Genomic DNA, 14,338 nt, shown 5'->3' with positions numbered 1-14,338 from the left:
GGGATAAAAGAGAGCTATAAGTTCCTGTTGTTGTTTTTTTTAATTTATGAAAAATTCACTGTTAGGTACTTTGTGAAGTGATCCCAATAAAAATTAAACTACAAACTTAACTTCATGGATAGACTGTCTTCTTCTAACTTTATCATTGTACTTTATATGAAGAAACTATAACCATAATTTATTTCAAACTGGCTGTTACTTTAAGTTTTAAATATTTGTCGTTTTCTTGTTTCCCATTTGGAAATAATCTTATTACAACACTTCTTATAATGTTCTCTTTAACTAACTCTTTAATTACTTATCTCTGCACTGATGTCCTATATGAATTGGGATTTCACATCTCAGCCTTCCCAGACATCTTGACTACTAATTTTGAAAGCTGAAATTTTTAACTGTTGAGAAAATACACTGTAAGGACAGACCAAAAAAAATATTTCAACCAATTCAGCCCTTTGGATTTTCAATATAATGATAATTTTATTACTGACATAAGTACATATACAAGAATAAGAAATACTTATTAATAAGAGATACATTTCTGAATAAATATGGAGTAGACAAGTAGGCACTGTTACTAGTATTTCCAAGAGCCTCAGAAATCAATGGATTGACTATAAAAGTAAAACCTTCTTCAAAACAACCTTGATATATTAAAAAGCAACTAAATAGTGCGATTGTCCCAGCATATTTGGGGGACTTTAGATTGACATATCTTGAATGGTTCCTTTTCTTCCTTGACTGTCTCTAACCCATGCCTTGTTGCTGCTTGTAGTTACTCTTGTAAGCAGTTCAAATGAGCAGCGCTCAAAATTCTTGTTTATAAATGAAGAAGAAACCAGACAATCCCATAAACTGGGTGAATTCAACTGCTAGAATATTCAAATATAGAATGGTTGTCTATTTATGCTAACAATTAACTTTGAATAAACAATCTGATAAATTATAACATACCAAACAAAAAAAATCATTAAACCAAGTGCATTCTTTTAATTATCTTAAATATGCAATGCTTCCTATTTCATGATCACTCTGGATGCAATTTCTAAAATATTTTTTCACCACTTTCTGCCCTTTCCTCCTTTGTTTCACAATAATAATCTTTTAATATCCTCATTAGACCTCACATTTTCCCACTGCATTCATACTTCAATGTACATTTTATTTTCTCTTTGTTATACAATAATATAGATACACCCTCCCCAAATCTATCTCACCATTTCTTATATGGGGCCAGCTAACCTCATTAACTCTAGCCAACTTGCCCACATTTTATTAGTGAAGCAAAAATTCTTTACATGTTACAAATAAGGTACCAACTGAAAGCACATATACAAACAAGAAAATCTGAAAAATACTAAAACAGACTTGCAAAGCATCTTCTATTTTATTTCATTTCCTAACCAGGTTAAATGTAGGAAAGCTTTATCAAAAATAGTAAAGTAGTTCTTATTTTGTTTTGTTGGGTTGTTTAGTGAAAAGGGGTATTAAAGGGAAGTTAATATCTGAAGCATATTTAAATACCACCCCATCTAAAAAGCCTAAATTAAATTTACCCTGTAACTACTTTAATTATTCTAACACTAATATCACAGACCAATTGTTTGTTCTGTGGTGGGTTATTTTTATAGGAACTGGATATGTTCTTTTTCATTCACTTTGGTGCAGTAGATAATAGCTTTGTCTTATGTGAACAAGAAAGCATATGTCTGTAGAGATAACTGCTTCTACGGTGGATTTCTTTAGACATACAAAGCATTGAACCATCTATATCTAATTATCAAGTTCAAAAAGACTTTCAGAAAGCAAAGGTAGCTGTTATTTGATTTTTTTTTTATTAAAGGCATAAAGCATTTCAATCTGAAAAGATTCCAAGATTCTTTTCAAGTTAGAGAGATCATTTGTATCATGCACTTCATTATTTACGCTGGAGTAGTTAGTGTCCTACGTCTTCTTACTACATTAATATACCAAAGCAATATAAACTGAGAAAGGCTGAACCATAACACTGTTGTTAATCAGCTTGAACTGTGAGTTGGAAAGCATATAAATTGAATTAATCAATAAATGATAGATTTGAAATCAAAACACTACAAGTCCTTCAGAATAACCATCTTTAAGATGGTTTTTGAGGATGTCCAGCTATCAAAGGCCCATCTTTCTAATTAGGAATCAATTAGAAACAAAATTGGGAATCCTTCTGCATTATATCCAGGCAACCTAAACCTCATCTCGAGTGCTACGTTTGGCACCCACTCCCTCAGCATTTAAACAAGTAGGTAGACTTATTTCGTTAGCCAGTCTTTTAATTGTTAAATGATGTTAATATCAGAGTTATTGTTAATTAAATCTGTGTTTTTTATTTAATTTGGCTTTGGTTTAAAAAATGCTAGTCCCTTGTGCATTCACTAAAATCGACAAATGAGATGTAATAAATAACTAAATAATCTTATTGTTTGATAATTGTGAATCTATACTGTTGTCTCCAATTAAAGAATACTCTATTCATCTTTGAAAGAAATACCAGTAGCGAATTATAGGAGAAGGGGATATGTAAATATAATATCCTGGATATAAATATGCATATTGCAATATTGGACCTAGTGAATTTGTTCTGGGTGTGTTCCCTATAAAGTTAAAAATAAATTTGTTACTAAAAATACTTTCAGGGCAAGTAATATTAGATCTCATTAGAAACAGGGTAGCTAATAAAAAAATGTCTGCATTATACCATTAAGTAAAATGCATTCTGTTAAATTACATTAAACATGTTGTTTAGATCAGGTTAGCCCAAAATTTAAAGTGAAAAAACACTGTTTTCCACTTAGAAAACACACCATAATGAAATATGGAGAAATATTTAATTGAAGTGATCGGAATATAAATAAGCAGGAAAACAATAAAAGTAGTGTGATATTTTAAAATATGAATATAGTCAATCCAACATTTTTAAAAAACTTAAAAATCTATAAAGGTGTAATTTATGTAGTTCATTCAAAAAAAATCAAATTATATGTAATTGCTAGGGAAAAAGATAGGAAATAAGAAAAGTTTAGTAATCACACATTGCTCGTACACATATAGAGGCAAATTACTGTTCACCAATAATTACCTTACTTTAAATACTTGTCTGTAAATACACTAAATTCACTACTTGAAGAGCAAGTGCAAATAGCTTCCAAAAATGCAAAGAATTTAACATCTTTCATGTGTAAATAATGATTATAAACTTCCAGAGTTTGGACTGACATTATTTTAAGAATAGAAGTTTCATGTCCAAAAATGCCAGGAAATTTCTAGAAGCCTGGCACTCTTGACAAATCTGCCATTAACAGACACATAGACATTAACAACATTTATAGACTATGCAAAAGAGACAACCAATCAGCCCAAAAAAGAACAAAAAGACCCAAGTACCTCTCCACCAGCTATCAGCACCCAGTTCAGCATAGATTAATTCCATCAGACCAACAATCAAGTAAACAATACCCCAATCAAGAAACTCAAAGAAGCCAACAGCAAACAGGCCAACCGAAGAATCTCTAAGGCCGCTCCCACCAACACTAACAAGCAAGCTACTAGAGTATAAACGGACAACAAACTGCACTAATGATGTTACCTGGTTTGGGTAATGAAACATCTGAAAAAAAACAAGCAAGCTCTGAGAGATACCATTTGTGAAAAAAGAATTAATGTCTGTACCTACATTCCTTTCAGGAATACCCAAAGTCTGCAGTACAAAAGTCATAGGACCTTCCAGATTCGATATGAGATGTGTGTTAGTGTGGGACAGCTAATAAGATCAGATAAATAATCAGAGAAACCCATCATCAGCAAGTAAAAATGCAATCATTCAATATTGTATATATTCCACAATGCATTCTTCTGTTATATATACTATAGTAGTTTCAAATTGCAAAGGAACCAACATATGTAAAAACGTACCACAGAAAATATAGTATTTTCTGTTTGTAAACTTAGTAAAATAGCGCAATGCGCCACGCAGCCTCCTGCTGCGAGCAGCGGCACTGGTATGGTCAGCCATCCGACCTCCTTCCGTGAGCACAAGTCATGCAGCGTTATGTCATGAACAGCGGCACCAGTGCAATATGCCATGCAAGTGGCCACAAGTGGCTGCAGAACAACTCAGACAGCAGCGTGACAGGTGTTGGGGCATATGAGGCCTGGTCTGCAATGGTTCTAAAGTAAGCAGGTAAAACATCCCCTGAAAATAAGACCTGGTGCTTATTTTGGGGCCCAAAAGAATATAAGACCAGTCTTATTTTCTGGGAAACACAGTACTTTATGTGAGTTTGCCCTTGAAGACCATGCAGAAATTTCAACTGGTCCAAAAACAGCAGCATATGTAATTCTGGAAGGACCATGATTACTATGAGTTGCATTAACTTCCAGATGTAATTCAAAGTGATGATGATTACTTCTAAAGCCTTACATAATACAGGGCCAGATTACTATTACCCTAGATGCAAATCTGGCTGCACTGACGGTGGCATTAGCTGAAAATTCCACTGCTGCTAACAGTTTGTTTATATGCTGGTATGGCCTGACATCGTCCAGTGGAATTCTCTTCTGCAGCTCTTGAAGACAGATGAGAGAGGCCCTGTTAAAAAAGGATGTGGCCAGGGAGGCCCTCACTGCCCATGCTGCTGAGGGTGCGTTTTCTGCAACATTTGTTCAGTCCTCTGCCTTCAGTGAGTCCTCAGGCTCACCAGGAATATCAGTGTTGGCCTGTAAGGCCACAACTGGGGTGTCCACAGCGGGCACTTCCAGGGCCTTGGAGAGATCAGCCACCACATTTAACATTTTTCTGTCCAGGGAGGAAGGGCTTGGACCCAACCCAAGGGACAACCACTGCCTTTGGATGACTTTGGTGAACATCCTTGGCATAGGGATGACATATGCTGTAATGTTTTTTTCCAGAAAACAATGGGTCATTGGGGTCTTCTGAGGGGTCTGTAGGCTCCTGTGGTTCAGGAACCAAGCCCCGCCCTGTGGCTTTCTTAGACTTGAAGAGGACCGACTTGAATATGGCTGGCTGAAATAAGCCTGGCATAGAGATTCGGTTAGAATCACCCAGGTCTTCATCATTTGAGTAAGTTCTATCCATCATTTGGCCACTGTCAGATGGGATGGAGTGGGAGCTTTCAGCATGAACAAATGACCCTGATTCAGAATGCAGGGAAAGATCAACGTCACGATGTGACCTGTGTCTCCTACTACGTCTTGATAATGAAATTGAAGCCTCTGAAAGTGAGTGCCTGGTCTTTTTCAAGGCTGCTGACACCCCTTGTTTTACTGCCTCAGCTAAAAGAGCCTGCATATTAATTTGAAATTCAGGCTCTTGTTCCTTGACTGGTCTAATTCCAGCTGACATGTAAATGTGGCTTCAGGGGCCAGTCTGGATCTCTGGGTTGAAACTGGCAGTTGCCTTGTTGCTTGGCAGCATGAAAATAAATTTCTTATCTCAGAATCTTCAAGGGACTCCTGTAGCAATTCTTGCTCTTCAGCTCCCCCTGTGGCCATTTCTGTTACTACATTCCTGTCAGTTAGCAGCTGCCTATCTCCTCTTAATAACTGTCACTCCCTCATTTAGGCGGAAAACTGTGCTGAGAGCCATTTCTGCAGTATTTTGGGCCGTTTCTTTTCCTCTCAATCCACAACTTGTCTAGAACCTTGTCTCTTCGGTGCTCGTCCCACTCCCACCCGCCTTGGAGCTCTTTCGATCCCCCACAGGCTTGTCCCTTGGTTTGGGACTGCTAGATGAAGACAACTGATCTGGGGCTGCTGGGGTGAGAAAGCGTGATGGCCTGAGTGCCGTCTCCTCCACACTCCTGATCGCGTGGCTAATGTTCTGTGGTAATTCCGCCATTTTCTATTCCAATGTTTTAAAACGTATTTTCCACAACTTTTACCTATGGCTTCCCTGGCTCTGTTTTAGCCCAAATATTACTCTAGTTACCTTACTTGTTATGGAAAGGTTTTTCCTCCTTCGTTTGGTGTCTTCTGCCCCTTTAACGCTGCTGTGGTAAACCAAGGCATCTTCAGTGTCCATTTCAAGCCGCAGAGAGCCTTCCCAAGCCAAATGCGGGGAAACTGTGTGGATGGTGTATCTACATACCTCCTGCTAAAATCACATTGTAGATTGGCCCTCAGCTGATCCGATGTTCAACGACCTGGGCCAAAGTCCCGACTGTGCTGTCTTTGACAGCTGTCAAATGAGTAGACCGGTTCTTAGTTGAGATAGTTTTCAGGATTGGTTATTTTTTTCTCAAATTTTCTAATTAAACTGATTTAAATTTGGTTCTTTTTAGGAGCACAAATTAACATGTCATCCAGCGAGCTGACTGAGTCAATTTTTGGGATGTCCCTAGCAACTGGGGGAGTGTCTTCAAAGACTTGACAGACTCAGTCCAATCAGCAAGAGGTGACTGATTACCCAATCCTGAATGCTATCTCCACCACAGTGGAGAACTGGATAACTTAACATATAAAACAGCAAAAAACAAACAACAAAAAACCAAACCTGAAATAAAATTCCAAACAGTGTGATCCTTGGAATCGACATTCATGTTTATGTATTGCTGTTTATGTATTACTGCTTATATTTTAAAAAGTAGGAGGGATACGGAACACTATTTCAAAAAAGAAGTATTTCAATTCTGATAGTCGTAATGTTAAAAATATAGTGAGAATGTTCATACAGTGTACTCAATCCATTTAAATGAAGGAAAGTTGGATTAGCAAGATATATAAAAACAGGCTGCACCAGATACAATTATGCTTAGGATATCTGCAGTGAAAATTAATGTATCTTAATTTACACATAATTCAATACAATGAACCACATTTTAGTCAATTCTGTATTCACTACTGTAAATTTTCCAACATTTCCAGAATATACTGAAACAGGTATGATAAATGATGAATAGCCTACATGTGTGTTTGGAAGACTCTGCATCTAAAAACAGATTATATGATAACACTAGAAAGCCAAATAAATAAATGTTGAATTCCAAGGGGATGCTGGCCTTGAAAACTGAATTAAAGTAACTGCAGACTTTAATGGAAAAATACTAGTTCCATTAGTGCTGAAGTAAAAGGAGAATATAGAGAGGTATAATATAAAAGATTGTGCTAATAAATGATTCAGATAAAAATAATACATGACAAAAAAGCAGCAGGTAAGGATAATTTAAATCAACCTTTTAAATCTGTCTTTTAAGAAATAAAAGAAAAATACTATTAGTACGTTTTTAATGTTACTTCCATCCAATTTTTACACAGACCATTCTAAAATATAATATGTAGCATTAACTAATTATGTGATATCAAATCCACCTTTCCCAGACTTCTCAAGAAAGCAGGGATTTTTTGCACAATGCATGGAGGTCTGGATTTGGAGTTACACTCAAAATTAAAGTGGAAAAAAATACTACAGGCTGATCCAACTTTGATGTAATGTCCTTAAAACAAGTCAAAATGAGGCTCAGTTGTGTGTCTGGCCTCCATGTGCCTGTATGACCTCCCTACAATGCCTGGGCATGCTCCTGATGAGGTGTCAGATGTTCTCCTAAGGGATCTCCTCCCACACTGGACTAAAGCATCTCCCAACTCCTGGACAGTCTGTGGTGCAACGTGGCATTGGTGAATGGAGCAAGACATGATGTCCCAGATGTGCTCAGTTGGATTCAGGTCTGGGAAACGGGCGGGCCAGTTCATAGCATCAATGCCTTTGTCTTGCAGGAACTGCTGACACACTCCAGCCAGATGAGGTCTAGCATTGTCTTGCATTAGGAGGAACCCAGGGCCAACCGCACCAGCATATGGTCTCACAAGGGGTCTTAGGATCTCATCTCGGTACCTAATGGCAGTCAGGCTACCTCTGGCGAGCACATGGAGGGCTGTGTGGCCCCCTAAAGAAATGCCACCCCACACCATTACTGACCCACTGCCAAACCGGTCATGCTGGAGGATGTTGCAGGCAGTAGAACGTTCTCCATGGTGTCTCCAGACCCTGTCACGTCTGTCACATGTAATCAGTGTGAACCTGCTTTCATCTGTGAAGAGTACAGGGTGCCAGTGGCGAATGTGCCAATCTTGGTGTTCTCTGGCAAATGCCAAACGTCCTGCACGGTGTTGGGCTGTAAGCACAACCCCCACCTGTGGACGTTGGGCCCTCATACCACCCTCATGGAGTCTGTTTCTGACCTCCTGTCCCTCCTTGCACAAAGGTGGACCGCACAAAGCGGTCCTGATGCTGGGTTGTTGCCCTCCTATGGCCTCCTCCATGTCTCTTGATGTACTGGCCTGTCTCCTGGTAGCGCCTCCATGCTCTGGACACTACGCTGACAGACACAGCAAACCTTCTTGCCACAGCTTGCATTGATGTGCCATCCTGGATGAGCTGCACTACCTGACCCACTTGTGTGGGTTGTAGACTCCGTCTCATGCTACCACTAGAGTGAAAGCACCACCAGCATTCAAAAGTGACCAAACCCTCAGCCAGAAAGCATAGGAACTGAGAAGTGGTCTGTGGTCACCACCTGCAGAACCACTCCTTTATTGGGGATATCTCGCTAACTGCCTATGCTTTCCACCTGTTGTCTATTCCATTTGCACAACAGCATGTGAAATTGATTGTCAATCAGTGTTGCTACCTAAGTGGACAGTTTGATTTCACAAAAGTGTGATTGACTTGGAGTTACATTGTGTTTAAGTTTTCCCTTTATTTTTTTGAGCAGTGTATTTTAATTATAAAGCAATATATTAAGACAGCTAATTATTTTTTTAAAAAATATGACTGTATGAAATTGAAATCACAAATAGACTTATTTTATATGGGAAATGCTGAACTATCTTGTGAGTAAATATCTATAAGAACAGAAACAGTCCATAGTAATTATATACAAAGTTAAGGTTATATATTCATTAATTCCATCTCAATTAACAATGCACTTCAAAATGCTAGCATAGTTTATTTCTCTCATGAGCTAAATATTCATAGCTCCCAATATTGATCATTTACATAACTTTATCAAATTCATAAAACAAAAGTTCACTGCATAATTTTAAAGAAACTTCTCAACATTTTTACAGGCAAATTTGCTCCTTAATTATATTTCTTGTTTCTGAATATAGCTACATGGTCTTAATTTTTTTATTTGCTGCAAAAGGTATAAGAAGCTAAACAGATGAGAAAAAAGCCCAGTGAAAAGTGACCCAATACAATGCCTGCCATTATGTTGCAGGAGCAATATGATTGCCAAACTACCAAATTTGGTCAAAATACATGGAAGCATTCTGTAGCTTCATCTGAAAGTATCTCCAGATGTTTTTTAAAAAACCACTATCAAGTTGCAAAGGTGCTGGGTGTCTATACAAAAGTAGCAACCACCTTAATTATCCCTTAAATATTAGCAACAGACAAATATATTCCACAGACTTTGATGCAGATGTTTTTCCAGTCAACTACATTTCTATATACAAGTCAGGTAGTCCAATACTAATCATAGCCTTTCTTATTAGTACGAAAATATCAGTAGCCAGATGAGGTTGTCATAACAATTATATTAAAATAAATTTTTAGTTTGTAATTCATTTATAATTTTGATTAAAATATTCCATCAGAGATCTTCATTAATCTCTGAGGATTGCAGTCCATCTACCTAGATGAGGCTGTTTGCCTTATAGAGACATGTTGCTTTGTCTCAATGCAGGAAAGTATTGACATGGAGGAGAATTATTTCACTTTTATAAACAGCAAATGTCAATTTGCACGAATCAATTACTTTGTTTTGACAGAAACAAAGACTTCTGCAATAAATACTACTTTACTCAAGTTTAAGTTTTATCATTTTATCTCTACTTTCCATGCAATCCCAATGGAAAAAACAGAAAACATTTAAATTAGAAAAAACAAAAGTTTTTAGAACCAAATTAGGTTATATATTTTCCCCTGTACCCATGAATTTCTAGATTTACATAGGTAATACGTAACCAACTATAATCTAAGGCAGGGTTGTCAAACTCAAGGCCTGGGGGACGGATCCTGCCTGCGGGGTGCTTAGATCTGGCCCACAGGGCCACCCTGGAAACAGCAAAGGACTGGCCCGTGGTGCCTCTCCAATGAAAATGGAGCTCTGTTTTCACTGGCAGAGGGTTGTAGAAGGCCATCGCAGCCAAAAACGAAGGTCGGAAGCCTGTTTTCATGGCAAATGCTTGGGCTACCACAGCACCTCCGACACAAGTGACATTGAGATGGCTATGCCCACCCTGTCCACACCCACCCCAGCCGCCCCGAGGTTAAACACAACCGTGATGCGATCCTCAATGAAAGCGAGTTTGACACCCCTGATCTAAGGGATAAGTCTAGAAAAAGGAAAGTTCCTTTATGTTGATGAAAACCAGGAATGCAACTGGGAATGAGAGAAAAATTTTGAGGTAAAGAGACTGTCAACTGAAGAAAGGACAACTGAAGTGAAAAGGCAAGTATAATACAGAATTCAACAAATCATTTTCTGACAGAAAGATATAAATGTTATTTACTTGAAGTGCTTTGCTTCAGATACTGCATGCAGCTTTTTTCAGTCACCTGAATTCCAGATTGGCAAACTACTCAACTTCTTTTTAAAACAAGAGTGTAAATGCTTGAAAGGGTGGCTCATAGCTGCATAACTGTCATGCCTAAATTAGCTTTCAACTAAATTTGTTATTATTTATGTATTTCAGAAGAACAGTTGGATGCATCATCTGCTTGTCTCTATACAGAATTTTATAAACTACATAGCTTATGAAAGGTTTGGACATGTTTATTTGTAGCTGTGGAGAATTTTTCCTTTAGATCTGGCAGAAGACATAAATCAGATTTCAAATAACTAGAATTGTGAAGGCAAATGATTAACTTAACAGCATCAACAGACTATAACCAGTGTTCTCCTGATAAAAGATGCATGCATTACTTGAGTAATTTTTGAACAATAGATTTAATGTATTTTTAAGTTAAAGGCAATGAAATGCTATATAATTATATGAGAAAAAAAATATAAAATTGGAACCCACATGAGGATTTACCTTCCACTGCTCTCTTAAAGAAGACTTTGCAACTGCCACATGTCACTACTCCATAATGGCATCCGGATGCTTCATCTCCACACACCAAACACACTTTAGAAGGCCTTGAAGATCCAGTTGAAACATTTCTCAATGATGAACTAGGGAGAAATATAGTAGGACTCATGAATATAAAATTCACTTGATACAAATTCCATTTTGTTATTCAATTTCTAATACCGCAACATTTTTTAAAAAAGTTAAAGAACTTCATTTCTTTTAGCAATGTATGTAACTTGGCTGTTCTTTATAGTACTTGATATATTTAATTTTCTGGTTTAAAATACCCACTAACAGACTGAAAATTTTTATCTACCAACCCTTCCTTAGAATCTAAGTTTATTTGATCAAATTACCAAGGCAAAAATAGTAATCTATCAAAAATGCATTTACTCTTTTATAGTAGGCTATTCATTAACAAAAAGAGGACACACACAAAAAACAGGGAAATATATTTAACTATCCAATAGATGCCAAGATTTTGGGAGGTTGGTTTTGGCATTTATCAGAATAAAGCTTTGATAGATTGAATGGATATTATTTCAGATAACATTTCTTTTGAAAGTTTTATTTGGGTTTCACAAAAACAAAATACAAATAAAACATCTTTTTTGAAAATAGCATGGTCCCAGGTTAACACTTCTTCATACAGACACCAAACTCAATTTCATGCTCATTTTTATTCCATATCTTATTACCGTTTTATATTTTCTACATAGTTTTTCCCCTCTTTTAATTTTCTCAACTTTATTTTAATTATCTCATCTCAATTCAAATCATTATATTTATACTTTTGTCTGTCCTGTTTCAATTTCATATTATCTTTTCTTATTAACAAATTTTTCCCTGTAGTTACCAATTGGAGTATGACACCTTTATATCTTTTAATTTTCTCCATTCAAACTCTTATTTAAGCTTAAGATTATAGCATTCAATATAATACATAACTTCCAATCGAATTTTGCTTGGTACATTCTTAAAATACACACTATATTCTTAAAAAGAATATATATATACATATATATATATATGTATGTATGTATGTATGTATGTGTATATATGTATATATATATATGTGTGTGTGTGTGTGTGTAAATAAAGCACACATTCCATTCCATTCAATTCTATCATTAATATTCATTAAAATCTTAACATCTTTAACATTTCTTTTCAGTTAAATATCATACTTCCTTGGGAACACTTATAAACTTTCCATAGTTAATTCTTTTTTTTCCATATTTCTCACTTATATTTTTATAAATCATTACTAATAATTAAAAATGTTCCCATTTAATTCTCTCAATCATTTTAATTCATTTATTTATTACCAAACATTCAACTATATTACAGTAAATATTTTATCCATCATTTTAATCATATTTTCTAAAATTATTTCTCTTTATAATATAACAATGCTATCTTATGTACTTTTGCAGAATCCCTTTTGCAATTAAATTTTCACCCATTATCTCTAAACAAGCTTTTGGTTACAATCCTTATATCTTTTCCCTGTTTCTCCATTCCTTGTTTCTGTCTTTTACAACTTCTTTTCCTTGCCTTCTTCCCCCTCTTCTTCTCCCTCCCCTTTTTACCCCCTTGTCTCTCTACTTCTAACTCTCTCATCTGTAATCCCCTCTTCTGTTGCTTTCTAATATTATACTTATCTTTCAAATTTTTCTTCTTCTTTTTGGTTGTTTTTTTCTAGTCTTAAACCTTTCACTCTCTTTCCCGCCTTTTCTTTTTTCCCCCCACTTAAAATTATTTGATCATTAAAGATGGCTTCTTCTTTGTCCCAATCTTCTTGTTCTGTTTCTTGTTGTTTCTCATAGTTCCAGATCTCCATTTCTAAGAATTGAAATACGAAGACAAAAGAGCATCTTCTCCCTTCTTGTGCATCTTCTTTCCATTTTTAAAGTTCCATTTTCAGTTCTTCTAAGAGTGATACCATTTTAAAGACTTTTAAACAACCACCCGGTTAATTTTAGTCATCCAGATGCAAAAACCAAAAAGCACCAAGTAATTCAAATCATCCAAGGCTGTTTCTTTCTGCTTCTTTTTTCCACTTTCTCTTCCTGGGGTTCTATTATTTTGTTACCAAGTTTCCATTAAAATGTATCTTTGAGGAATCTCGTTGAAATTTCACTGTAAGTTCCTTATAGTTACAGTTCCATTCCTTAATTCCAGGCAGTCTCCTCCATTTTTCCAGATCCTGCCCTCTTATTCTTTTTTTTTCTCCTTTCCTGCTTTTAAAAACTTTTAAATATCCAAAAATCTTTATTATCCCTTTGACGTTTATTTTCAGCTTAAGATGCCTATTAATGTCAAAGTGGACTTTTTTTCAATTTCTTGCTTAAATCTCTTAGCTGTCAGTATAAGGAAGGGAAGAAAAAAAAAACCTAATCCTTTCCCTTCTCTCTCTCCTTCGCAGCTTCAAAATCTTCTTTGGGAACAATGTTATTAAATTTAAATTCCAGGGTACTTTATTTATTGCTTTTGCTGTTTGACCCAGTCAACCAAAACTTTCTCTTCTTATCTTCCTCCTGCACATTCTTTTCCAGTCGAGTTCTTCTTTGTGGTGGCCATTTCTGACCACCGCTACAACCACCTTCGGGAAAGGGAGTAATGGCCAGCTGGGGAGGAGAGATGAGGCTCTCCTCAACCCTGCAGGCACCACCTCTATGGGGTGGCTTAGCCCCGTAACCAGCCAGCTCAGGGCACTCCAGCAGCGAGCACGGTTCAAAGCCTTGCAGAGACGAGGTTTCGGTCTGTTGCTGAAGAAGCTCATACTGGAAGCCTATTTCAGATAACATTTTAAGGATTGACGAACAAAGGTTTTTTTAAAAGAATATCCATTAGTCTTAGGCCTAATTTAAAAATCTGTAAGTAGAACCATAATATTTTATCTTCATATATTCTCTAGATATATTCTTATTTTTTCAGTTTTTCTCCATTCTGATAAAGAATCAAATTGTTGCAATTTCTGAAGAATTAAATTGTTGCAATTTCTGTTAATCTCAGTAATAGAAAGTTTATTATCCCTTACAAATAGACAGGCATCCTTAACATATGGGGCTGAAGCAAACAAACAAATAAATGTATGCATGTATGTATATATGTATCTGCTCAAAAGTAAAATCCTTATTTTAATACTGTGACATAACGCAATGATTCAGCATGTTTAAAAAAATTATCCTAAGGGCAAAATGAGAAA

At 36.2% G+C, this 14,338-nt stretch overlaps 1 protein-coding gene across 4 annotated transcripts in view; it reads right to left on the bottom strand.

The window, feature by feature from the left end:
• Positions 1-14,338, bottom strand: part of NR3C2 (nuclear receptor subfamily 3 group C member 2) — a 145,130-nt gene that overhangs the window by 54,909 nt on the left and 75,883 nt on the right. For 2 of the 4 annotated variants that reach the window (XM_026698132.2, XM_087936058.1), the window contains exon 3: positions 11,089-11,228. In XM_026698132.2, coding sequence (XP_026553917.2) covers positions 11,089-11,228 — 140 coding nt within the window. Of the gene's footprint in view, positions 1-11,076; positions 11,229-14,338 lie in introns of all 4 variants that reach the window. The other 2 variants (XM_026698129.2, XM_026698130.2) reach the window with 1 other exon arrangement.

Source organism: Pseudonaja textilis, chromosome 6 (assembly GCF_049901715.1).
Source record: "Pseudonaja textilis isolate UNSWEBS1 chromosome 6, rPseTex1.2, whole genome shotgun sequence".
In the NCBI taxonomy this organism is placed as follows: domain Eukaryota; kingdom Metazoa; phylum Chordata; class Lepidosauria; order Squamata; family Elapidae; genus Pseudonaja; species Pseudonaja textilis.
This window is presented reverse-complemented; position numbering and strand designations above follow the sequence as displayed.